The 27,145-nt window shown below is 34.4% G+C and overlaps 1 protein-coding gene across 2 annotated transcripts in view; it reads left to right on the plus strand.

Annotated features, from left to right (window-relative positions):
* ITGAV (integrin subunit alpha V) overlaps window positions 1–27,145 on the plus strand; it is an 87,329-nt gene that overhangs the window by 41,337 nt on the left and 18,847 nt on the right. For both annotated transcript variants that reach the window (XM_058549385.1, XM_058549384.1), the window contains exons 5-18: window positions 705–766; window positions 2,721–2,766; window positions 5,322–5,447; window positions 6,640–6,684; window positions 7,495–7,538; window positions 7,626–7,682; window positions 10,901–10,953; window positions 11,362–11,564; window positions 15,204–15,395; window positions 17,596–17,641; window positions 19,028–19,135; window positions 20,815–20,873; window positions 22,429–22,583; window positions 25,377–25,514. In XM_058549385.1, coding sequence (XP_058405368.1) covers window positions 705–766; window positions 2,721–2,766; window positions 5,322–5,447; window positions 6,640–6,684; window positions 7,495–7,538; window positions 7,626–7,682; window positions 10,901–10,953; window positions 11,362–11,564; window positions 15,204–15,395; window positions 17,596–17,641; window positions 19,028–19,135; window positions 20,815–20,873; window positions 22,429–22,583; window positions 25,377–25,514 — 1,334 coding nt within the window. The remainder of the gene's footprint in view (window positions 1–704; window positions 767–2,720; window positions 2,767–5,321; window positions 5,448–6,639; window positions 6,685–7,494; window positions 7,539–7,625; window positions 7,683–10,900; window positions 10,954–11,361; window positions 11,565–15,203; window positions 15,396–17,595; window positions 17,642–19,027; window positions 19,136–20,814; window positions 20,874–22,428; window positions 22,584–25,376; window positions 25,515–27,145) is intronic.

A 27,145-nucleotide genomic window follows, 5' to 3' on the forward strand; every position in this document is an offset into this window, starting at 1 on the left:
TTCATAGATTTTTTTTTATTGTTGTTGGCTATAAAATATTTGTATAGGAAATGTGTGTGTTAGAAATGTGTGTATTCTCTTTACTCTAGTATTCATAATAACTTAGCAAAGACCTAACAATTGTGGGGCAATAATAGTAAGAAATAGGAATTTCAGATGGGAGTTTTTAACTCACAGATCACAACTCATCATTGTTTTATGAAATCAAAATAGTGGGTCATAACCAGTAATTTTTTAAAAAAGGAATTAAATATAATAAAATAGAAAATATAATATACTGTACATAAGAACAGTGATATTGTTTTGTGAATTTTATTTTATTCGTCTATCTATTATACACACATATAATGTGTGTATGTTGGGTTGGTGGGCTGTGATATAAAATATAATCTTGCTGTGGGTTGTAGTTAAAAATAAGTACTTTGAAATCCACCATCTCAGGTGATCTTTCTATTCCCTGGGGACTGGTCTAGCTACTTTAATCTCTCCGTTGCCATATCTGAGAAAATGGTGCTGGTGAACATGCATACTGACTTTTTTAGAACTGATGATAGCTCATTAAGTGCCTGAGTGAATGAGCATCCCCAGAAACTAAACTAGTACATTATCTTATGATTGCAGTGATATCAGATTTTTCTCATGTTTTGTTTTGTGTTATTTGTTTGTTTTTGGGTTTGTGTATGTTTCCAATCTTTTTATTTTAGAAAATATTGATGCTGATGGACAGGGATTTTGTCAAGGAGGATTCAGCATTGATTTTACTAAAGTAAGTTCTCATTTAAGACTGAATGAGATTCAGATCTACCTTATTATCTAAACAATGGTTAAAAATAATTGGTCAATACTTTAGCTTCTCTATAACTCTTACCTGTTTTATGAAAACAGCTAATAAAAATGACCCATGATTCTTTGCCTTATTAATTCTCTCCCTTGTAGACTTTGTTTATTTGAAATAGACATCAAAATGGGAGTGAAGGATAGTAGAAAATCTCCTCAGTAGACAATAGATAACTATTATGGCTTAATATTAAAATTTCCAGTTAGATAAATGTATAGAATATTAAAGTTTTCTGTTTTTGACTGAAATTGATTTTTCACAAAAGCTATCAGTGGGAGCTTTATTACAAAATTAGAGTTTTAGTTAATAAATGCTGAGAAAGATGCATGTTTGCCACTTATTATGTGTCTAAAGATACCAAGTAAAGCTGAAGCAATTTAATTATTGTAAGAAATCTCGTATGCAAGGCTCTATGTATTTTTAACTAAGCTCATATGCTCTCCAGAGCTGATAGTTTTTATCTAATTTTCTAAAATAAGAATTTTGTTTATATTTTCCAAGGAATTTTTTCTTAAGAACTTTTCTTTACATAATTTTCTTTTGTGTGTGCGGTTTTTTTTTGGTGGGATATATGAATATTTGAATATCAAATTGAGGATATTACTCCTAGAGAGGTCTCAAAAATATATTGATTGATTAAAAGTAGAGCTTCCTTAGAAAGCTTAATATGGCTTTCTTAGAAAATGCAAGCAAAGTGTGCCTTAAATTTATTAAAATAGCAGAAACTATATAATTATGTGATTCAGAAAAGCTAGTAAAGCCTTTTATTTTTTTTAAATTTGTATTTTATCAAAAAATACTTTTTTCTAGACTAGGTACTAGTAATTATAGTTAACTTGCCTTACTAAGTAATTGATTTTAATTTGCTCAATTTGAAATTCGTAATTTAGAATTTACTCATAATTACTCATAATTCAAAATTTAAGGAAGCAAAACAGAGGTAAAATATATTAATAAATATTAGGTTTAAACTTGCATGATGTATTTTCAAATAGGTGTTGTATTCGAAAAAAAGTGTCGATGTTTTCTGTACCTATGCCTGTTTAACTATAACCCCAGAAATAGTCTCATATACCGTGAATGGTCACTGCTAAATTCACTGTTCGCTTTCTTCAACTCATTTCTGAAAAAAGGGTGTCATTTTAAAGCAGACAACCTGGGCGTAGCTTTTACACAGCCAGGGCAGGAGATTGTCTGCTGAAAGCTTGACAAGGCTGTATGTCCTTTGGAGGGGGAAAAATTTCTCTTACCTCCAGCAAGAAAAAATTTCTAAAATATGCTCAAATACTAAATACCTTGAATTAAATACTTTTAACTTGTTATAGATATAAGAAATGCTAGTCCAGTGTAATTTGTATATATAATATACTCTGAAAAATTTACCCTCTAACTTCACTTCCGTTTAGATCTGCCAGACATAAAAATAATTTTCCTTTAGCCGAAAAATTTTTAATGATTATTGGAAAGGAAATTTGCCTATGTGTCACAAATGTAATATACAAAGTTAAGGAGTGACTTTTTTCCTTATTGTGACCCAGTAATACTTTGCAGTGGTACTTCATGCAAGTGTACAAAGAAGCCATGGTCTGCAGAATATACATGTGTATATGTTTGTATATTTTCATATATTAAATGAATATAACTTTCCTTTTTGATTTTTATTGTAGTTTATTTTATTGTATTTTAGAAAAGGTACAATGAAAATTACTAAAACTGATTAGATGAGTTTGAGATGTATGTTTTTGTTTGCTTTAATATATATGTATACATGTCATATACATGTATACGTGTATACATAGCTTTTATGTTTAGTACATTGCTTTTAGTTTCTAAAGCTACCTGTTTTTACATATATATCTTTTTGTTGTTTGATTTAATCTAGGCTGACAGAGTACTTCTTGGTGGTCCTGGTAGTTTTTATTGGCAAGGTAGGTTAATATTTTTTAAATTACCCAATAATGACTGTGTTTCAGACTCACCTGGCTTATCATGTGCCTATGAGATTTTTCAAATTATTTTAAAGAAAGAAATGGAAAAATACAATTTAAATGTATAATCGCTATCTGTAACAAAATATTTTTTAAAAAAGGATTATAGCATCATATATATAATAAAATATATAACATATTATAATATATAATATATATCATATAAATGTATTCCTAGTAGAAAATAAACTGAATATTTTTAAAGTAAATTTATAAAGTAATTTAAAATAATTTGTTTTTATTGTTTGTGGTATGTAGTTCTCCATCTCTGTGCTCCAGAGACTATGACATAAGCATTAGGAAGTGTGAGGAACTGATCTGCAATAGTTAAATTGTCACATTCCAAAATCTCAGTTTTAAAAGTATTTTGAATTTACTCATTAGAATATTTTAATGGTTAGTGTCTCATTAATCACTGGCATCCAGAATGATTTCTTTGGGGAGTTTTAAAAAGAGAGGATCTTATTAAGTTTCAAAAGAATATAATTAAGCTGGCATTGATGTAAGGGTAAAACACTACATTCTTCCGTCATTCTGGGAGGCCTAATAAAATTACCATTTGAACAAATGTGTAAGAGATCATTATTTTCTGACAGTTTGAAAATAGGTAACTAAATCTACTTATTTACTTATTTTGTATTTCATTTATCATTAGATATACACAATTATTTATTTAGTCAATATATTCAGATGTTTATTTTCTGCTAAAAAGTGCCATTTATAAGATCTGAACTTGTTAGTTGGCATTGTGATGTTCAAGCATCGGTCTTTGGAAGAACTGGAAAACCTGTGACTATATTGATTTGCAAGTACTTTCTGATACTGAATTTTTCTTCTATATTCTACAATATGCTTTCCTTACCTCTTTGTGGGAAAACCCATACTTACTTTTGCTTTATAGAAAGGGAAGCTAAAGAAGACATTTGCTGAAGGGAAATAGGATGGAAGGAAAATAAGAAGGAATGAGAAATGGGAGTAAGGGAGAAGTTGAAAGGGATGGCAAAGGAGAGAATGAGGAAAAGAGAAAAATCAGGCAAAGACAAGGATCAGTATGAAAGACGTACTAAAACTGAAAATTTTGAATTTCTATGAATTAATATATCTATTGAAAAATGAAATGATTTAGGAAAATTGTAATTGAGTTTTATAGGTTTTTTTGTGGCTTGTTTTACAGTTTTAAAATGAAAACAAAAATAGTTCTAATTCCGTATGGGAAAATAGGAAATGTTAATACTTTCTAGTTAGATGTAAAGCATGGATTTATTTTTCCTCTTTACTGGTAGGGGTGTCCTTCAGTGGAGGGGAGGGAAGTGTCTGATGGGCCTGCCTGGGAACCAGAGATAGATCCTGTGATTCTCAGTCAGGACTGCTTGTGAACTCTGTGTTTTTAGAGACACAGCTGTGAACATGTTTAAATGACTTGTTCTTTTAATACCTTGAGTGCTGTATACAATGTTTGTATGCATTCCTATTTATTATAAATTAGGACAGATATAGATACTATTGCTATTATGTTCATTGGAGTTTTATTATAAATGGGCTATAATATGTAACTAAAAGACTCAGTGGCTGGGCAGAGACTATTTTGTTTTAATAAGATTAAAATCAGCAGGTTTCATCCTGAATAAGTAGGTTAGAATGAATTTTTCCATAGATCTCAGAGTTGTCTTTGTAAGAAGAGAGAAAATAATGTTGTTTTATTTCAAAGAGATGATGAATTTTCCGATGTTCTTTGACTTAAGAAATATTTATTGAATTCCTCCTATGGGTTAGGTACTGTTTAGGCACAGAGGATAAAGCAGTAATCCAGACAGAAAATGTTTCTGCCATGTAAACTCAACCTCTGTGACTGGGCAAATTGGAACAGGACTGAAAATTTTAGCTATTATGAGTTTTTTCCTAAAACAGCAGAAATGAAGAGATTATTTTCCCATGTTTTGGAGATGACATTTGATAAATCAGCCAGCCTTTCTTGGGGCAGGAGGCAGTCAGATTTTTTGTAGTCGTCTAGATTTCTTGTCTACCTAGTAGCTTAAGGTTGTGAAGAAAAGTGAGCTCACCCATTCAGGCTGCTTCATACAGGTATCCAATAACTCATTAAAAAAATTCAGTTGAACCAATTATTCTTATTATAAAGGGAAAAGTATTGCAGTAGATTTTTCAAGTTCTAATGGATTTGGTTGGGAAGCAGTCCTTGATTTTATCATTCCATTTATTTAACATCAGTTGTTTTTAGTGAATGAAGACAAATTCTGTATTCATAAATTTTTATTAGTAGAGACTAATTTTAAGTACTAACTTGGATAGTAATAATTGTGACTTAAAAAATAATACCAAATTTCAGATTTAGTATTATGAAAGGGGAGAGTTATTTAAGGCTAATAATTAGAAATACTAATATCTAACACAATTTTCTTTAATGCAGGTATCATGCATCATCTGCGTCATAAAGTTTCCAGTAGAAAGTTATCATTTATTTTATGTATACATTTCAGGTCAGCTCATTTCGGATCAAGTGGCAGAAATCGTATCTAAATATGACCCCAAAGTTTACAGCATCAAATATAATAACCAGTTAGCAACTCGGACTGCACAAGCTATTTTTGATGACAGTTATTTGGGTAGGTAAAACCAAAATATGGGTTTATTTTATAGAGTTGTGGTATATTTGTTCTGTAGTTGCATATTCTGCTTTAAGTAGGAAACTCTTTTATGTGAAATAGATTAAGATTTTCTTTAAATATAAGGAATATAATTTCAAATTGTTATTGAGTATGTAGGTTATGTTATATTTCAGTGGTTGAAATTTAAGAGGGTGATTTTTTTATACAATGGTAATTATAATAGATAACCTTTAAAATTTTCTTCCTATATTCTAGGTGTTGTTCTAAGTGCTTTATCTGTATTAACTTATTTAATCCTCATGACAAGTACATGAAAGTGTACTGCTGTTATTATTCCCATTTTGTAAAAACTGAGGCACAAAAAGGCAAAATACCTTGCCTAAAGTCACTCACTTATAACTTGCTGTTCTGAGATTCGAACCCAGGCAGTGTGACTCCTAGACTTTTATTCACTATGTCAAACTACAGTTTTGGTCTTTAAGATTTATTAACTTTTGTTCTCTCTCTTTAAATTTTTCTTATTCCTTAAACCAAGTACACATGACAGAAATAGTACTTTGCTGACTGAAAAAATCTGATATTTGTTGCTCCTTTATGATGAATTGCAAATTTACCCTGTTTTTTTAATTGAGATATAATTGACATAGTTTCAGGTGTACAACATAATGATTCAATATTTGTAAATATTGCAAAATGATCACCATAATAAGTCTAGCTAACATCCATCACCACACATAGTTACAAATTATATTTTTCTTGTGATAAGAACTTTTAAGATTTACTATCTCAGCAACTTTCAAATATGCAATACAATGTTATTAACTATAGTCACCATGCTGTACACTACATCCCCAACACTCATTTATTTTATAACTGGAAGTTTGTACCTTTGACTCGTTCACTCATTTCACCCACACCCACCCCCTGCCCCCGGCAACCACCGATCTGTTCTCTGTATCAATGAGAAGTTTACCCTGCTTTTAACTGACTCCTTTGTAAAGTTGATAAGTCTTATTTTTCTCATAGAGATATATTATTCTAATAGAGATTCATTTATCATATACATATGAGTCTATTACCCCTAGAGGATAAAATATTACATAATTAAAGAAATTACTTGGTTATATTTTCAAGGAAAGCCTACTCAGCAAGTACGCTGAAGGTAACTGTTCCTTTGCTCCCTGTTTAGGTTACTCAGTGGCTGTTGGAGATTTCAATGGTGATGGCATAGATGGTATGATGCGCTTGAACTATATTTAATCTCTTTAAAAAAATTTAGACTAGGCATTTGAAACAAGTAGCATTGAAAAATCTCAGCAATTAAAGAGTTTTCAAACCGCTATTATGGAATATGACAGGAGAAATGAGGGAGACATTAGTACGTTGATATGAGCTGAGTCTGTGTTACAGTTCTTCTAGCAGCTGCTGGAATTGAGCCAGGTGCTGGGGCCTCAGTCCCTTTCCCATCTGCTTCTTTCTAGCCCCAGCACTGTCCATTATTTCTTCAGTGCCTGCCTTCTTGCTTTCAGCAGATTCAGTCCTCTTCGAGAAGCGTAGTTTCTTCTTTCTTTAGGCATAATTTGTAACCTGGGCTCTGTCTGTAAGATGGTTACCTCATCCTTTTTCTGTCCATCCATCTTGCTTCAGAGCTCAATCTGGGAATCATAGACTTGACCTGATTTTGATCACATTTCTCTACCCTTTTTCAGTTTGCTCTGTATTGTTTCTCATTACTGTAAATATAGCTTTTCTTCATTCTTAGGTCACTTTATCTTGTCTGTTCTCCTTTAATAAGATTACAAATGTCTTGAGGGCACACATGCATTTATTTGAGGGTCCTCAAGATTCTTCTGTATTTTGTAAAGATTTGATTTTGTGGTTAAAAAATGCTGTGATCATTTATTATGGAGTACCAATTTTTAAAAATCTCTTATTTATTGTCTACTGAACTAAAACAAAACTTAAAGCTTTCTGACATATCTCCTTCCTTTTGCAATTTCCAATATTGGTTTTAAAAATGAGTAATTAAGTTTTTTCTTTTCAGACTTTGTTTCAGGAGTTCCAAGAGCAGCGAGGACATTGGGAATGGTAGGAAAGTTAAAAGGTGCTTTTAAAAAAACTCTAGGTTCTCTTATATTTTCCCATATTTCATATACTTTCGTTTTTCCTGCACAGGTTTATATTTACGATGGGAAGAACATGTCCTCCCTACACAATTTTACTGGTGAGCAGGTATGCTTTTAAAATATTTTTTTCACTTACCTTTTTTTTGTGTGTGAGGAAGATCAGCCCTGAGCTAACATCCATGCCAATCCTCCTCTTTTTGCTGAGAAAGATTGGCCCTGGGCTAACATCCGTGCCCATCTTCCTCTGCTTTATATGGGACGCCGCCACAGCATGGCTTGATAAGCAGTGCCTCGGTGCGTGCCCGGGATCTGAAGCTGCAAACCCTGGGCCGCCGAAGCAGAGCGCACGCACTTAACCACTACATCACTGGGCCTGCCCTGATTCACTTAACATTTTAACATCAGCATTTCCTAATATGTTAAAACTTTTCGGGGGCCGGCTTAGCGGTTAAGTGCGCGTGCTCCGCTACTGGCGGCTCGGGTTCAGATCCTGGGTGCGCACCGACGCACCGCTTCTCCGGCCATGCTGAGGCCGCATCCCACGTACAGCAACTAGAAGGATGTGCAACTATGACATACAACTATCTACTGGGGCTTTGAGGGAAAAAAAAAAAAGGAGGAGGATTGGCAATAGATGTTAGCTCAGAGCCGGTCTTCCTCAGCAAAAAGAGGAGGATTAGCATGGATGTTAGCTCAGGGCTGATCTTCCTCACAAAAAAAAAACACAAAAACCTTGTCTTGGCAATATCCTAATGGTTTAATATTCGACATATAATAAATATTGGTTTAATATTCAGTATTATAGATATAAAATAGGCTTTAAATATTTCACCTTTGTTTTAACCAAAGTAATTTGTTTAAGCAAAGTCTTTTGTAATTGCATGTTATAGCTTTTTTTTTTTAAGGAAATACAAAATCAAATTGCACACACACAAAACCAAAAAAGCTTCCTTTTTTGCTGATGGCATTAAATTCTCTTTTAAGGAATGATCTATGCCTTTTAATTTTATTAGATGCAAAACAAAGCATGACACAGATGTGTGTATTATAGGTATTACAATAGCTAAACTTTGTTCATACTACATGAAATAAAACATTCTTCAGTTAAAAAGTAGTATTTTTAAGTACTAGACATTCTCTACAAGTACAAGCATTTTATAACATTCTGTATTGCATGTGTCAGAGAATTTAATGATAAGTTAGTAATGATAAAGGAAAAATCAATCAGTGGGTAGAGAAAAAACTAACATCACCTAGTTGACAGATCTGGGACTCAAGCCCACTCTGGTTCAGTCAAGATGGTTAGGCTCTGCAGGAGCAGTGACAGGATGAGGAACTAGACTCAGTCCCTGGAAACCTCTTCCCCTGTGTATGGCGGTCAGAGTTCATGCCGCACGGAACGGCCTGCAGTTGACAGGCCACTAGTGTTGTGGCAGGGTGGTTTTCCCTTTGTGCTGTCATGACTTCTTTGCCTCAAACAGCTTCTCCTGTCAGATGCCTGTGTGAGTCTCTGGATCGTGTCGTATGCAGTCCATGGTGCTTTCTTTACTCCTCCTCAGCTGTTTTTTTGGGGGAAAACATGAGCTTTGCACTAGGACAGACCTGGGCTCTGCGTGCTCAGTCTGACTGCATTGGACGAGGTATTTACCACTGTACATCAGGTGGCTCGTGGATAAAAATAGGGATACCGGTAGCTTCTTCATGGGGTTGTGGAGAGAATCAAATGAAAGAAAACATTTCAATCATAGTGCCCAGGACAAAACTTGTCTCAGTAAATGCCTTCCTTTCTTTACACTTTCAGCCTGAATACCCTGAGAGGCTAAGGCCCAAGAGCAGTAATTTGTTAAATTCTAGTCAACACATCAACATGATACTCCAAATACAATACACTTTATTACACATGCTCTGATCTTGTCATTGAATACAGAATGCACCTTTCATTTTCTTAATTGAAAATGTATCAACCCAAAATAGATACATGGAAATCTCCCTTATTATTCCCTCTTGATATCTCAGCTAATCAAATTTTGCTAACTTTGCTTTTTTTGGTTTGTTGACTCATTCTTCACCTTAGGTCATCTTTAATCTGTCTTCTCTCCTAGTTTTGCTTTGCATGTTGGGCTCTCTTTAGAACTTTCCTTTTTTACATTTATTTCCAGCTTGGTTGCTCCATCTATGACAGCTAGCAGTCTCCTGTGGTGGGAGAGAGGACGTTCCTTCTTTCTCTGCATGATAAGCCCATAATAAACCCAAACACATGGGCGGCACCATGGCTTAGCGGTTAGGTGTGTGCGCTCCGCTGCTGGCGGCCCGGGTTCGGATCCCGGGCACGCACCGATGCACCGCTTCTCTGGCCATGCTGAGGCCGCGTCCCACATACAGCAACTAGAAGGATGTGCAGCTATGACGTACAACTATCTAATGGGGCTTTGGGGGAAAAAATAAATAAATAAAATTAAAAAAAACAAACCCAAACACAGGGGCTGGCCTTGTGGATAGGGGTTGAGTGCAGCGTGCTCCGCTTCAGCAGCCTGGGTTCACAGGTTCGGATCCTGGGCACGGACCTACACCACTTGTCAGCCATGCTGTGGTGGTGACCCGCATACAAAATAGAGGAAGATTGGCACAGATGTTAGCTCAGGGCAAATCTTCCTCAAGCAAAAAAAAGAGGAAGATTGGCAACAGATGTTAGCTCAGGGCAAATTTTCCTCAGCAAAAAGAACAAAAAAACAAACACATTCGTACTGTGTGTGAAATTGAAAAGCAAAACTACTGGCGTAAGTTGAGATGTGAGGCAAAAACAAACTCTGTTCCATGACTTTCCAAACAGTAATTTCTTTAAAAATTACTGTAATAGTTTCACATAGGGAGAGCCAATTATGACCTATTAATAATTATTATCTATTATCTGTACTGCATAGATGTCCATTTATAACTTCTTGGGTTCAACCAAAACGTCTGTGTGTGTCTGTATGTCTTTCTGATAGTGTGTTTGTGTCTGGCGTGTTTCGGGTAGTGGAGAGGAAGGGAGGAAATAAGCCTGAGAAGAAGCGTTGATTGTGCTTGGGCTTAAATGGCATGTGCTGAAGTCCCTGAAATGATATGCATAGGGTGTGTTTTACCCATAAATCTGGGAAAATAAACAAGTCTCATTACCTGATTGTCATTGTGTTGGTAGAATAAACAAAAGAGAAGAATTTTAGATTGAAGCACTATATGCAGAGAAAAAAAATAACCTTTTCTATTTGATAAATATACTGCAGTATTAATTGTCTAAACTAGTTGGATGAAATGTAAACATTTCATTTTTGTCTTGTTATCCAGATGGCTGCATATTTTGGATTTTCTGTCGCCGCCACTGACATTAACGGGGATGAGTAAGTTGAAAACAATGTTTCCAGAAACAGTTTTTCTCTCGTGTTTATGAACATTTTACTAAAATTAAACATTTTTTCTTCTGTTTCTTTGTCCGCTTCCTGGTAATCTTTCTATTTAAGGAAACAATCTGAAGCAACCTTATCATGAATCCTAGAAAACCTCTGTGTTGCTCATAATTTCTTTCGATAGCTTTTATAATATGAAGAAATAATGTAATTTTATGAATTACTCATAGTTTCTTAAAACTGTTCAAGGAAGGTTTGCATTTGAAATGATCATTTTATGCTTCAGTGTGGCTATGAGAGATGTGGAAAGAGGGAAACTGAGTTTTAATAAGAAAGAAAATGGTTATTAATAGTCAGATGGAATTTGATCTTGCTTTGGCGAAAAAGATTCTGTTCTTTCAGTTATGCTGACGTATTTGTTGGAGCACCTCTCTTCATGGATCGTGGTTCTGATGGGAAACTCCAGGAAGTGGGGCAGGTCTCAGTGTCTCTGCAAAGGGCTTCAGGAGATTTCCAGACGACTAAGCTGAACGGGTTTGAGGTCTTTGCAAGGTTCGGCAGTGCCATAGCACCTTTGGGAGATCTGGACCAGGATGGCTTCAATGGTAAGGTCAAATTCAGCAACTGTGGGTCCCTGATTATTGTGTGTCCACCCGGAAAAGTCCTGTACTCGCATCTGTAAAGGTTCACACAAGCAAACCTCCTTCCTGGAAAGGATTGAGTGACAGTGAGTGACACATCAGGTTGAACAACAGGTTGCTCTTTTTCCTTAAAAATCAGAAAAAAATTTTCAAAAATTGCTTCTCATGAATTATGATTCATGCAGCCTCAAATTGGAGTGTTGGAAGGGTTAATTTCTGAAAGGAACCTGCGTTCCCAGGGAGCCTGGCGCTTGCTGGTGATTCTGTGTCTCTGTCCTGCTTGGCAGCAGTGCCCTCTACTGGCCATTTGGTACAAGTGTAAAATATACTCCCAGGCACATTGTCAAGGGCATGCTGACTCGGATGCATCCTCTAAGGTGTGGTTTGCCATTGTATTTTTAGAGCCATAACTTTGTTGTGGCTGCCTAAAATATTCTGGGGGACGTTATATCTCCCTTCATGGGGCAAGTAAAAGACATAAGCTCATTATTTAATTAATAGCTGTAGATATATTTCAAAATAAAAATTGGCTTTTACTATAGAATGAAATATAGGTTACAAATTACCAAGATTTTTTTAAAAAAGAATACTATTAAAAACTTTTGTAGAAGTCACAGAATGGAGAGTTGAACTGTTGGTTTGTTTGTATGATCAACCATATATAGGGATATGCCCCTTAAAATATGAAGAAAATTATAAATTAAGAAGAAAACTTAAAAAATACGGATGAGTCTTACATCTCCCAAGCAGTAGTAGAAAGGGAGACGTTGATTTGGCCTCAGGACACCAGTCCTGCCTCATGGATAGTTTTATGTCATGCACTGGAAGTGTGACTTCTAAGATTAACCCTAAAACTTTTCCATGTTAGTGGAAAACTACTCAAAGGGACATTTTGCTTCCTAAAATAGAGTCTTAAAGATTTTTACAACCAAGAGAACTTAACAGAACTCAATTGGAACTCTGGTATAAAATTCAAAATAGAAGGTGAAAAGAATACCATAGAACAGACCAAACCACTACTTATTGAGAACAAAAACTGCCTAGAAAACAGAGGGCCAAAGCTGAGATTCCACCTTGAGTAAATTGAATGAGTCCTTTGCTGTAGTTGGGCCTCTGGCGCTGGGTTTTCTGGGAGAGCCTGGACACGTTTGCTGTCACCTTGTCTTGAGGATATTTCCGCCCCTTTAAAGAAAGTGTCCTCAATGTCACCATCCAGCCAACATCGCATCCTGCTTTCTCTACTTTTATTAAAATGTATTATCTGTCAACACACAATTATAAACAACAACAGCAGCTAAAAGATATTGAAGTTTTATAACGATTTTACAAAGATATTTTATTTTTAGAGATAGATACCATAGGGGATGACTTTGTTCTCTCAGGGTTTCTCCTGGGGTCTCATTGTCCCAAGTAGATTGTGAATGGTGATGTCTTTAGTGAAAAATGATCTGAGCCATATTTATGTAACTATAGTTTATGTATATATATTTATAGTTTATATATCCAAAATGAGCTATTAGTTATAACCTGGATCTTTTCTTTGTTCAGACCTGATGACACTAACCCTTTGTTATGCCAATGCTCCTCTAGTCCTCCCTTTCCACCTACACCACCAGGAAGACCCTAGGTACCATCAAGAGGGATACTGAAAACAGTAAAGTTATGTTACACAATTACGTGCAGTTTTTGTCAGTACTCCTCCAGAAAGGCAGAGGAAAGAAAACACAGAAAAGAGCAACTAAAATGATCAAAGGAAGAAATCACTGAATGAAAAAGTAGTACTCCCCAGACAGGACAGATGCCAGCCAAGAGAGAAGATGATTAGAGTGGATAAAGTAATGAAAGGTTTAGAAAACTTAAAGATAACTTTTAGTAAACAATTTCTCAACACTAGAGCCATCTTCTGTTGGGAAATTATATTTTAATAAATACTTTCATAATGCATATGTCAATTTAGAAGTTACGCTCATCTTTTGAAACTTGAAAAAGGATAAAAGAAGGACTCTTACATAATTTAAATACTACTTTTTTGTAAGGATAACAGATTCTTAGTTGGTGCTTACCGCAGGCCAGGTACTGTTCTAAATGCTAAAAATGAGAGGATAAATTAGAGCCCATCCATGTCCTTAAGGAATTTAACATCAATAGGGGCAACTTTTATGTAAACAAATAAATACTAGAATGTGATCATCGCAGTGTTTGAGATATTCCTGGGCGTAGTAGTCTTAACATAAAAGAGGAGTGATCGAGGTGTCTTTGGTGTCTCAGAGGATGTGCCACTGAGGAGGCTGAAAACAGTGTGGGTGTATTAAAGAAGTTGAGGCAGTTTGGAATGGCTGGTGTGTAGGTGCTGTCATAGGTCATAGCAAGATGGACATGTCCTTGCTCTCATGAAGCTTATGTTTTGTGGAGGAGCCATAGAATAAACACATAATGGGGAAGTTCAGGTAGTGATCAAGGCTGTAGGTTAAAGCAAAAAAAGGCAATATCATGTGATCAAGTGCCTAGAGAGCATGATCGAGAGGGGAGAGTCCATTGCTTCATAGCATGGCCAGGGAGGACCTCTCTGACAGATGACATTTGATCTATGATTTGGACAAATGGAAGGAGCAAAGCTTGAAAAGCTGGGGAGCAAGAGCTGTTGAGGTAGAAGGAACAGCAAGTATGAACCCAGAGATGGAAACTAGCTTGGTGTGTTTAAGAAACAGAGACAAAGGCCGTGATTGATAGGAAGAGTGAGTGAGGGTGAGAACTGGAGGTGGGGGTGGTGGGAGTGGTGGGAGTGGTGGTAGATTGAAGGGACAAAAACGGGTAGTGTTTAAATGCTTTGGGAGATAATTGGAGGATTTGAGGAAGGAAGGCCACATGATATTAACCTTTGGGAGTTTTGAGGAGAATGAATGATAGGGGCAAGAGTGGAAGTGAGAGGCCGCTTAGGCTGCTTTAGGGGTCCGGGGAAAGGAAGAGAATGGCTTGTCTAGGGTGGTACCAGCAGAGACAGAAGAAAGTGGACACCTTTGTAACATATTTTCGAGTTAAGAAAGGTCATAAGGACCATTTGGTGTTTTATATTTGTTTTTTAAAGAATTTAAAACTTTTTAAATTTCTGTTTTTGTTACTTCAATGTAAGTTGAGCTGGATTGGGATGAAGTCATAACTTTGAAGTATCTGAGCAAAACCATGCCCAACTAAATTAACTAGAATTTTGAGAGCTAAAATGAACCTTAGATGAATCTTTTGACATGTCCCCTCCCCTCCGTTGTAAGGTGAGGCATGTGACGTCCAGAACGGTTAGGTGATTTGTCCAAGGTCAGACCCAGAATGTGGCTCCAAATTACTGTCATTTCCACACAGTTTGACTGGAATCTCCTTCAATTAGATTGTTAAATAAAGGATATGCTACTGAACTTTGGGTCAACATTTATTGTGATAAATGGGTTCTATAAATATTAAGATCTTCTCCATATAAATAATAAGTACTGAGACTTCCTTCTCTCTGTCCTTGCCCTCCCCGTTTCCTTTCCTTCTTCCTTCCTCCTCCTTCCCGTTCTTCTCCCCCTTCTTCTCTCCATCTCCCCCCCTCTCCCACCTTTCCCCCCACAGATATTGCCATTGCTGCTCCATATGGGGGTGAAGATAAAAAAGGAATTGTTTATATTTTCAATGGAAGATCAACAGGGGTGAATGCGGTGCCATCTCAAATCCTTGAAGGGAAGTGGGCTGCTCGGAGCATGCCCCCAAGCTTTGGCTATTCAATGAAGGGAGCCACGGATATAGACAAAAATGGATATCCAGGTGCTTTCCTAGAAATGCATAGAGCTTCTTAGACTTTTCAGTCCTGCTAGCAAATAGTATTAGTTACTGTGCTCTTGATTTATATTATAAATCATTTCAGTTCAGTACGTCAAGTATTGTTCCAGCCCATGCTGTTGTTCAAGGCACTGTTCTCATCACTGAAAGGGATACAAAGCAAAGACAGCTCAATTTGCTGGGTGCTTCCAATATAAAACACATACCCTGAGTTTCTTTTATTGTCTTGAAGTCTGCAATCAAGTGTCAGAGAAAAATATTGTAGAAGCTATAAACAAAAGCTAACTGCTCCTTCTAAGTTTTTAAATGTCAGCTATCTTTTTTTATTTTTAATGATCTAGCATTTTTAGGCACTTGACTAACCATTGTGAATTTTAAAAAAATATGTCATCTCATTTAATTCTCCCAAAAGGCTGGTGAGGAATATAAGCTTGCTCAGCTCATTATTATACCATTTTCTGGATGAGAAAAGAGACTGAGAAAGGTAATTTGCCCAAGGTGCCCGCTGGTTTGAGCCAGTACAGGAAGTGAGGCCTTTTTCTGGCTCTTACATACTTGGGAGTGTTATAGTGAATCTATTCTTAAATGAAATATAATGCAGGAAATTTAGATTACTTTTGTTGTTGAAACAGTTAATGAGCTCAATATACAAATATGTTGTAGTGCTTTTAGAAATAGCAATGAATTTGATTCTTATCTATGTTAGTATTATTTAAAGAAATTTTTTTGTTATGAATGCAATATATTTATTATAGAACTTTTAGAAAATACAGCAAAGCATATCTTTCAATCTTTTTTCCAATGCATTCACACACATTTTTTAGCAAAATAGAATTATGCTTTATGCACTGTTAAAAGCATATTATATTCACTTAAAGTATCAAAAATTTTTCCTCATATTATTAATTATTCTTCTAAAACATGAATTTTATGTTCCCCATGCTATCAAATTGTTGTATCATCTATTTAACCTTATTTTGGGGCATATATATCCTTGTATATAATTCTGGTTCATACCTCTGATTATTTTCTTAGGACAAAATTCTAGAACTGCTGTGTCAAAGATACGCACTTTCATTTTTTAAGACTGTTGGTATTAAACTACAGTCCCACTCTCTCCAAAAGAAAGTCTTGCAAACTTTTTAAGCACTCACCAGCAGTAAGAGAGTGACAGTTTTCCCACATTTGTGCCCACACTGAGTGTCATCTTTTGTTTCTTTCAAAATAACTTTAAACTATATGATACGTGGAAAATGTTATTTTGTTTTAGTTTACAGTTTTTGATTATTAGTGAGGGTAAGCATTTTTGTTTATTTGCATAGATATTTACTTTTGTGAATTTCCTTTTTATATCTTTTTTTCTGTTTTCTATTGGAATGTTTTTCTTTTCTTTCATTCATGCATTTTTTTTTAAACCTGTGCCAGTGCCTTAAATATTGAGGATATTAACTCCTTAACTTTTATATGTATTTCCCAGTTGGTCACATTTGCTTTTTGGGCATAAAGAAGTTCTTAAGTTTTATGTAATCCAATCTGCCTGTCTTTATGGTTTCTCATGTACTTTTCTGCTTAGAAAGGGCATCCTCAGACTTAGCTTGGGTATACCATGAGACAGAGCTCTGATTTCTTTTTTTCCTAGTTGTGAACCAGTTGTACCAGCTACATATAAAAATTAATGCATTCTGTTCTTTTTGATTTGAATGTTATCTGCTATCATTCTAAGTATTCTAAGTATATATAATGTGCATTTTTGGTTTTGTTTTGTTTTTGAAACAAAATAAATAAAATGGAAAAAAGAGAAATTTACAATGAAATTGTAATGTATACTTGTATAATGAAATTGTAAAATCCACAGGTGTCTATAAAGCTTTTTCCTTTGGGGGTGTGTGTGTCTATGGGGTTATAAACTTCCTTATTGTTGCTGATTTTTACTAAATATCCATTACAAAGATTCTTGTCTACTTGGATGAAAGATGAGTTTTATGAGTGTTTGCCATTGATGATAGCTTATTTAGAGTTTTTCATATATTTTGGCCTTTTAGATATTATCTTACAGCCACTTGATGAAGAATAGTTTTGAGGCTAGTCTAAATCTTTATTATATGCATTAAATGTTTTATAGAATGGTATGTGAATTTAAAAAACCATTATTGTTATTGACATATTTTTTCTACTCTCTTTTAAGACTTAATTGTAGGAGCTTTTGGTGTAGATAGAGCTGTATTATACAGGTGAGCATGTTTCCGTATCCTGAAATGGACTATTCTGAATTATTTGAAAGTTTTATAGTTAAGTACCAGTCTTTGAATTTCAGTTTAATTTTCTTGAAGTAATGATAAAATTTGTTTGTTCTTTCTGTACAGGATTTGCTCCAGGCAAGTAGTATTGATACAAGGAGATCCCAAAGTAGAGAAAGCTGTAGGCTTTTTATTGAGAAAAGTATTTAGAAATTTTCCCTCTTTGTTCTTTATATTATATTCAGAGATATTCTCCTGCATTTTAAATCTCTCTTTAAAAATTATACGAGTTTACATTTTCCTCTAAGAGACAAGAAGTTAACTTGGTGTTTGTGCCGCAGCATTCTCTGCCCACAAGGGCAGTGTGTAATGATTCCTAAAATGAATATTTTCTTTAGAGCAATATGTATAAATCCACATATCTGTATTTCCCAGCTTCATACATATTCCGTTATTCTCTGTGTTTTGTCCAATCCTCATGCCTTAGAATATCATCTGGCATCCCAAGTAGATTAAGATGTTTACTCTTCTATGGGCCATGTTTATATATGGCAGGAAAACTAACATTGGTGCTGGGTAGGGGGATTTGTGATGGGGCAACTTGATTGTGGCTCTCGGTGCAGCGTGTGTCCATACAGGTTCCCAGATTTATCATGATTGAGACAGGCACAGTGACCTGCGCCTACTGTATTTTTGTACGGAGTTTAAACCGGTGCGTCTGAACTTTGGAAAACTATTTATTTTAATTTATTGTTTCAATTTTTAAGTGCCGTTAATGAAGTAATACATGCATGTAGTAAAAATTCAAACAATGCAAAAAGGGCGCACAATAAAAAAAGTATACTTTCTCTCACACCAGTTGCTATTTATTAGTATATCCTACCAGAAATAGTCTATGCATTAAAAAATCGTGTGTGTGTATATGTATCTTTTGTACGTTGTAGGGTTTTTTTTCTTTTATACTGAAATTCTATCTTGGATATATTAGAGATGATCCATAACAGCACAGATGGATTTATGGCACTCATTTCCTCCACTGTATTGCATTGCGTTAGGTAAACATCCTACGATCTTTCACCATTCTGCTTTAATGGACTGAGTTCAGATGGGTTGGCCAATTGACCTGCTTTGCCTGGAACTGTGGGATTTACCAGGACGTGGTGTCTGTGCTAAAATCAGGACAGTCCTGGGCAAACTGGGACCGTTGGTCATTCTGTGTTGAAGATGTTTCTATTCTTTCTGCTATTAATAACAATGCTTTAGTAAACATTGTGTGTATGCAGTGAATGTGAACCTAAAATGCTTAGCCCAATCTAACATTTTAAACAACTTGTTTTTCTTTCTTTCTTTCTTTCTTTCTTTCTTTCTTTTTTTCACCAGGGCCAGACCAGTTATCACCGTAAATGCTGGCCTTGAAGTATACCCTAGCATTTTAAATCAAGACAATAAAACTTGCCCACTGCCTGGGACAGATCTTAAAGTTTCCTGGTAAGGGTATTTGTTTAATAGCAGTTATTATTGTGATTATTGGTTCAATCATTATAAAAACAATTGAAAATGAAGGTGGGGGGACTGAAATATTGCTAAAGCAGTTTCATGTCACAGATTGGATTATAGAAATATTGTTCCAAAGAAGATATCTAGAAGGCTCTAGAAATATGCTACAAACTAGCATAAAATTAACTTTTGAAAAAACATGCATGCTTAGTGAATATATTCTAAAAGAAGTAAAAGCTCATAAGATCTCAGAACTCATTTATATTTAATTCTAAACAGGCCCATGATCAATTTAATTTTTAAAATACATGATGTTTTTCAGATTTAATATCTGTGAATAACTGTATGGAAAATATTATTTTGCTCTAATATACTGGTCTTCTACTTGTTCCTTTACTGGTTTCTAAAGAAAAATATAATGTTTTTTGTAAGTTCAATGAATTCTTCTCTAGTCCAGTGTTTCTCAAATCTTCATTATTGGTATGCCACTTTTTGCTATATTGCATGATTTTTGCTATATTTTCATTCTACCTGTATTTGTAATTTTTTAGGATTTTTTTCTTTAAATTGACTCATGTTTTACTTTAAAACCCTTTAAAATAAAATGGAGAAACCAATATCTTTCTCATATATGTCAAAATAAATATAAAATTAATGATGAAAAATCTTGACCCATATACTATTAAAATCATGAATACCTAACTTGAGAAACACTGTTTATGTTCCTTGTTTGCACAGGAAAATCAGAGAGAACTTATAGATGAAGGGTAGAATGATTGGAAACTGGGACAATTTTACTTGAAAAGAGCTAATGAAAAAATATTTTTCCTGATTTTGTTTTGAAATTATTATTATAGTTATTAACATCATTTTTCAAATTTTTATTTCTTTTCATTGGATTGCATCAAAAATTCGGTAATATTTGGTCTTCATTTTTATTGATTGGCAGCGAAGTTGTTTTCAAGATTTTGGCTTCAAGTTTTACTGCCTTTCTTCCCTTCACTCATCCTGCATGTCCCTGTGAAGTTGCCAATATGATGCTTATAATTGTGCTAATAATCATACACTAACTAGAGCAGTAGCTTTCAAATGTTTTTGACTCTGGCACATAATAGGAAATACACTTTGCATCATAATCCAGTGAACACATGTATGTAATTAAAAAAACACTTTCATGAAATCTTACCATTGATACTTTAGTCAATTTTATTCATTTAATTTGTTTTTTTTAACATGCTGGACACAACCCATTAAACTGATTTCATGACCTGTTAATAAGTTGTGAAGAACACTGTTCTAGAGGAGCTTGCTGATTAAAGGAGGCTCTGGTGGGGCTTTTGATTGAATGGGACATTATTTTAAATCTAGACTGTCATTTCCCTCATTTTGATTTATCATCAGGTTCTATAAACTTGAGAGGAAGTTAGGAAATTCTTTTCTTTTCTGTTTTTTTTCTCATCAAGGTACTATGGAAGGAAATGTGCTTAAATTACTGAAGGATGAGTTAGATTATTCTGTGTAGTTTTATGTTTTAAGAGTAATATTAAGATGAAAAATGATGTAAGGCTTCACAACGTAAACTGTGTATTAGAAATGTGAGATTTGGGTGATATTCAAAAATATGTCTAAACTGGATTATAGGATTTGTATATATTTTTATTTTCCTACAGTTTTAATGTCAGGTTCTGCTTAAAGGCAGATGGCAAAGGAGCACTTCCCACGAAACTTAGTAAGTGTTCTATGGAAAAATTATATTATTTTAATGATGCCGCATACACAGCACTTGAAAAATGTTTTAGGATATTTGAATAGTTACTCAAATAGTTGTTACTGTTGTTTTTTATTGGAACATTTATGCTTAAAGACATTTAAAATTGCAGTGTAATTACTGTGGCAGCTCTTAAGCCAATTCAGAAATAGTACGTTTATTTATTGACATTGTGAACAAAATAGCCCGCTGAACGGTAAATATGGCCTTCTGCAAGTTAAGCAGTGACCACTGTGAGATCAGTGAACTCTAGGGGAAATGATGTTGTTTATAAGTAGATGATCTACTGAAAGGGTTATATTTTATGCTTGAAGAAGCACCCAGCAAGCACAGGAGTAGAGGTGACTTAGAAATAGTGGAAAGAGGGAGAAAAAGTTTTGGCCACTGAATTTAACCCACACAGAAAACTCAACCTTGACTCTTCCTTTCTGAAAAACGGTATATGTGGTCCGGAGAGCAAGGGAGGAGAGTTAAGTAATTGATGCCAAGATTTGTCAGCATGTTAGTGACAAGTGCTCAGGATGAATAATAAAGGGGAAGAGGGCTGGATCTCTTGGGTGTGTTTGTGTGTGAACGTTCACATCAGGTAGCAAGGCAAGGGGTCACTGGAAGGCGACTTTTCAGTGAGGACCTGAAGGACGTGAAGGAGCTAGGGGCTGTCTGGAGGAGTATTTGCACAGAGGAAATGGCAATTTCAAGTGGCCTGAGGCAGGAGCGTGCTTAGTGTGTTTGAGAAACAGCCAAGTGTGGGCGGATGGAACAGAGCTGGAAGGAAAATAACCCTGTCACCCATGTCACCCAAATTTGACATGAAGTTCACAGTTCAGAGAAAGTTGGAAAGAGATGTGTGGTTTCAAAGATTTACACTCCTTTAAAGAAACTGCTTAAAGAACTGAATCTTAGGAGGAAGTAATCCTAACAACTGTGCTTCAGACTATAGGCTGCACATTCATTTTAAGATGATTCTTGACTCAATCAACTATATTTGGTCACTTGCTTCATGAGGGACAAATTTATCTGACAATTTGATATGGTAGCTTCATTAGAAGTAGGACTTGCAAGTGATGCAAACTGTTCATTCATCATAGTGTTAAATACAGTGGTAGGTTTGCATGCTAGTAAATATTTCTTAATCAACAGGAGTCCTGCTACTTGCATTAATGATGGAAATCTTAATTCACATATATTTCATGCTCTGAACTTCCTCTTCTCAGCTTAAAGTAAAAGAAAAAATTTCTCCTCTGATAGTTGTTTTACTACCATCATTATCTATTGTCTGAATTAATATATGACATGACTTTGGGGATGGTTGGATTAGTTATTTCATTAATTATTAAATATTTATTCAGAATTAGTATGTTGTGATCTCACTACAATGTATAGACATCTTTAATGAATTAGAAACAAATTACATCTTAAGGACTAAATGTCTGTGTTTACATGAGAACTCTAGGTATCTGGGACAGATAGGTGTCCACAACGATTATGTTGGTTATAAGTCCTTTGGTTTGTGTAGACTTCCAGGTGGAGCTTCTTTTGGATAAACTCAAGCAAAAAGGAGCAATTCGACGAGCCCTGTTTCTCCATAACAGGTCCCCAGGTCACTCTAAGAACATGACCATATCAAGGGGGGGACAGATGCAGTGCGAGGAACTAATAGCATATCTGCGGGTAAGAGAGACTTTTCTGCTTCATTATCTTTTCTTTTTACACGTTATTTTTTCTTTTCATCTCAATGATTTTCACTTTCTGTAAATTTTGGCATTAAATCAAAAGGAAAACACAGAAAAATACACTTGAGGAAATATGGCTTTTCAAGTGTCAAACCTGAGTAATGGACTTCTACTCCTGGCCAACTGGATAGTCCAAATGGCCTTTCCACAACCATGCACTGAATAAATTATGACAAACGTGGTTCTTAAATATTGCTGGACTCTCAAGACATTAAAAGAAATTCTTCGGGTCAAAAAAAATAAGCAATCAATTAAAAAACTGTTGACTAAATTTGACTTCTGAGTGCTGTGCAAATGTGTGAGCCAGGATTGCTGGGGAGGCGTGGAGCCAGGGGAGAAGATGAGCAGGAATTGCAGACACCAGGATGGGGATTCAGACTCTCCTGGGGCCTTCGCCAGCCAGGGGTCTGACTGAGCCTTCTGCTTTAGGTCTCGACATTGCGTGATGCTAAAGTGTTCCCAGGACAGAGGTGCACCCTGCCTCCAACAAAAGCAAATGCAGCCTCTCTGGAACAATCTAGTATGGGCTCCAGGATTTCCACAGGTTAAGCTCAATCAAATATGAATTCATTTTTAAAAAAAGCACTAAATGTACAAGGAAACAAGCCATTGGACGAAACAACAAATTTTAAGCCTGCAAAGCCTTGAGATGTTGAAATTATCAGTTACAGAGTATAAATTTGTATCAAATGTTTAAAGAAAGAAAGGATGAAATTTTTAAAAGGAAGACAAAAACATCAGTAAAGATTTAAAAGATGCAACACAATTAACAAGCTCGATTTCACAGACCTATATAGAACTCAACACCCAACAACTAGAGAATATAAAAATGGACCATATATAGGTCATAAAGGAAGTCTAAACAAATTTCAGAGAATCGGAATAATAGAAAATACACTATTTGATCATGGGGCAATTTTTAGAAATCAATAACAAAAAGATAAATTGGGAATTAGGAATTGTGATTTTAAATAACTTATGGATCAAAAAAGAGATCATAATGAAAATTATTTAGAAGCAAATCATAGTGAAAATACTATATATCAAAATGTGTGGGATGTCACAGAAGCAGAATGTGAAGGTAAATGTATAACCTTGAATGCTATTTAATTTTGGAAAAAAATGAAGGAAAAAACAAAAAAAAATTCTAAAATTAGGAATCGAAAGGGAACATAACTACAGATAAAAGAGGGATTAAAATAATAGAGTATTATGTATAAGTTTGTGCTAAGACATAGAAAAAATTAGACAAAACAGGGAAAAGCTTAGACAAAACAGGGAAATTCTTAGAAAAACATAACGTGATTGCGATAAGAGGAAATAGAAAAGCTGAATAATCAATTTAACCGTTTTAAAAATTGAATTGGCAGTTAAAAATCTTTATACAAAGGAAACACAAGGCCCAGATGGTTTTATAAACAATATCTACCAAACCATAAAGAATAAGACATTCTAGTATTAAAATCTTTGAAAGAATAGAAAAACAGAAAATATTTCCAACTCATTCTATGAAGCTAGTGTAATTGGTACCCAGACTGGTCAAGAATAGTACAAGCAAGGAGAATTTCGTGCCTGTCTTACACAAAGACATGGATGTAAAATACTAAACCAAATATAAGCAAACTGAATCCTAGCAGTTTATAAAAAAGATGAAATAAATAGACCAATTTGGATTTATTCTAGGGTGGGTTAACATTACAAATATAGAAGTGTAACTTAACACATGAATAAACTAAAGAAAAAACATGACCATTTTAAGTGCAGGAAAAGCTTTTGACTAAATAACTATTCATTAGTTAAACAAATAAGACAAATAGCTCAAGTTATAACTACGAGGAAGTACCATCTTACATTCAAAGAAAGTCTGCCAATACCTGTTGATTGGTCAATATGTGAATTAATGAGAATTCTTTCACATTGCTGATGGCAGTGTAAGTTGTTATGAAGATTTTGGAAAATAATATGGTATTATCTTACAGAGCTGACAAATCTACTTGCCACTATGTAGAAAAATAATCATTACAACACTTTTTTTTTGTAATGGCAAAAACCAAAAGCCCAAAACAATCCAGATAACCTTTGACAGCAGAATGGATAAATAAGTTGTGGGTTTATTATATGATGAAATGTTACTCAACAGTAAAAATTAACCTCAGCTACACGCAACAGCACGGATGAATCTTAGCAAGAGGGTCGGACAGAAAGCAAATCACAGAAGAATACATATCATCTCATTTTTAAATAAAGAAAAAAGGAAAAGCAAACTAAAGAACCTATTGTTTAGGGACATATGCAATATAATGAAACTATGAAAAGCAAGCAAGAGAATGGTGAACTTAAAATTCACGACAGTGGTTTCCTCTGAAAAGGAAGGCAGAGTGCTGTAGAGAGGAAGGAGCACGTGGGTAGCTTACCTGATATCGGTAATGTTCTAGTTATTATATTGGATGTGTGTTTGAGTGCTCACTTTATTAACGTGCCTCGTATATTTTTGTGTGAATCAAAAATTACATTATAAAACAAAAATTGGTTAAGGGTTCTCACTGGATCATGATAATCTTTTTGCATTCTCTATTCTTATTCTTACAGAACTGTAGTTTTTTGGAGAGTTTTGGTAGAATTGGATCAAGGATGAATACAGCTGGCTTTGTATTGTGCACTTATGAATTTCTCCAGATACTTTGATGTCATAGATGATGTCATCGTTAATTTGAAGCTTTTCCATTTCTAGGATGAATCTGAATTTAGAGACAAACTCACTCCGATTACTATTTTTATGGAGTATCGGTTGGATTACAGAACGGCTGCTGATGCAACAGGCTTGCAACCCATTCTTAACCAGTTCACTCCTGCCAACATTAGTCGACAGGTACTGTACTTTCTCAATTTAAAGTCTTACAGTTCATATTTTTAAATATCATAAGAGATTGCTTTTATAATGTTGGGTTTTTAGTCAAAGAAGTCAGGGGAAGGAATCTGAATTTTCAGGTGAGAGATATTTAAAGCCACCCAGAACTTAGTGATATAGAGAGAAAGACAGGGTCATATTTCATACACATAAATAGTAAAATAATTCAAGGCAAACAACAAAGTGCCAGTGTAGTTACATAGTATTTTAGTATTTTGCTAAACAAGTTTTATATCTATGTTATCTTTGATTTACATTTTAATTATAAAAAATAGTATATGTACACACATATATGCATAGGTATATAGTACACAAATCATTCTTTTCATAAAAGCAAAACAACATAAAATTTCATGAAGACAATACTATAATATTTTTGGAAAATTCTATGTAAAACCTATGTATTCAAGTGTTATTGTATTTCCTTTCTCTTCTTTTTTATTACATATTCATATTTTTAAGTTAATATTTCTGCTCTTATAGAATGCTTTACCCTAAATTTAGGTGGTTGTTTCTTTTGTCTAACTTGCTAAGATCTCATAAATGCTTATATATATATATAATTTGAGAAGACTATATTTGGCAGCAGCATAAGGCAAATTATATTTTAGTCTTTTGTAATTTTTATAAACAATTTATTTCATATTTCATTTTGCACATGAATAGTATATGTGTCACTTTCTACCACCCATTAATATGGAACTTGTAAATACAGTTCTGTTAGTTCATTTTTTATTATTTTTTATTTTTAGTGGATATACAATATGATGTTGACTAATAATAATACAACATCTGAGCCTCTTAGGGTCTGTCATTCAATTTTATATTTTTTAAATAGCTAATTGTTACTCATCCCTTTACATTAGGTGTTTTGATATTGGACTTATGATTATTTTTTCTTTATAATTTTAGAATTTTTTCAAAATCATTTATTAGTGTTAATATTACTTTTGATTAACTTACTGAGAGCACCAATCTCTTTAATACCAATACAATTTTAAAGCCATCTAATCAAATAGGTTAACTTTTGAACCTCCTTTGTGGGAAATAATAACTTCAGTAACATTTGGCTTCCTTTTTTTCCCCCGCTTGTTCTCATTCTTCATTAACTGAATCTTTTTTTGTTTCTTTTGTGTCCTACATTTGTTTCAACAATGATATTATTTACTTTTAGGCATCTTTCCTTCTGCATTCTTAGCTTTATTATTTACTCTCACTTCTATGTTGGTTACCTACCCACTGTTCTTATTATTCTTCCTAAAATGGATTCTTCATTTCACTAGTCATATTATAAACTTTTTTACTGCACTTTCTATAAAGTACTGCTTCCAATAGAAATATACAATGTGAGCCATGTTTGTAATTTTAAATTTACTAGTCAGCAGCATTTTTAAAAAAGGTAGAAAACAGGTGAAATTAATTTTAATAATATATCTGGATTAGTTTGCTAGGACTGCCATGACAAGGTAACACAGAATGGGTGGCTTAAACAATAGAAATCTATTTTCTTACAGTTCTGGAGGCTTGAAGTCTGAAGTCAAGGGGTCGCAGAGTTGGTTTCTTCTGAGACCTCTGTCATTGGCTTGTAGATG

The sequence above is a fragment of the Diceros bicornis genome, chromosome 10 (assembly GCF_020826845.1).
Source record: "Diceros bicornis minor isolate mBicDic1 chromosome 10, mDicBic1.mat.cur, whole genome shotgun sequence".
In the NCBI taxonomy this organism is placed as follows: Eukaryota; Metazoa; Chordata; class Mammalia; order Perissodactyla; family Rhinocerotidae; genus Diceros; species Diceros bicornis.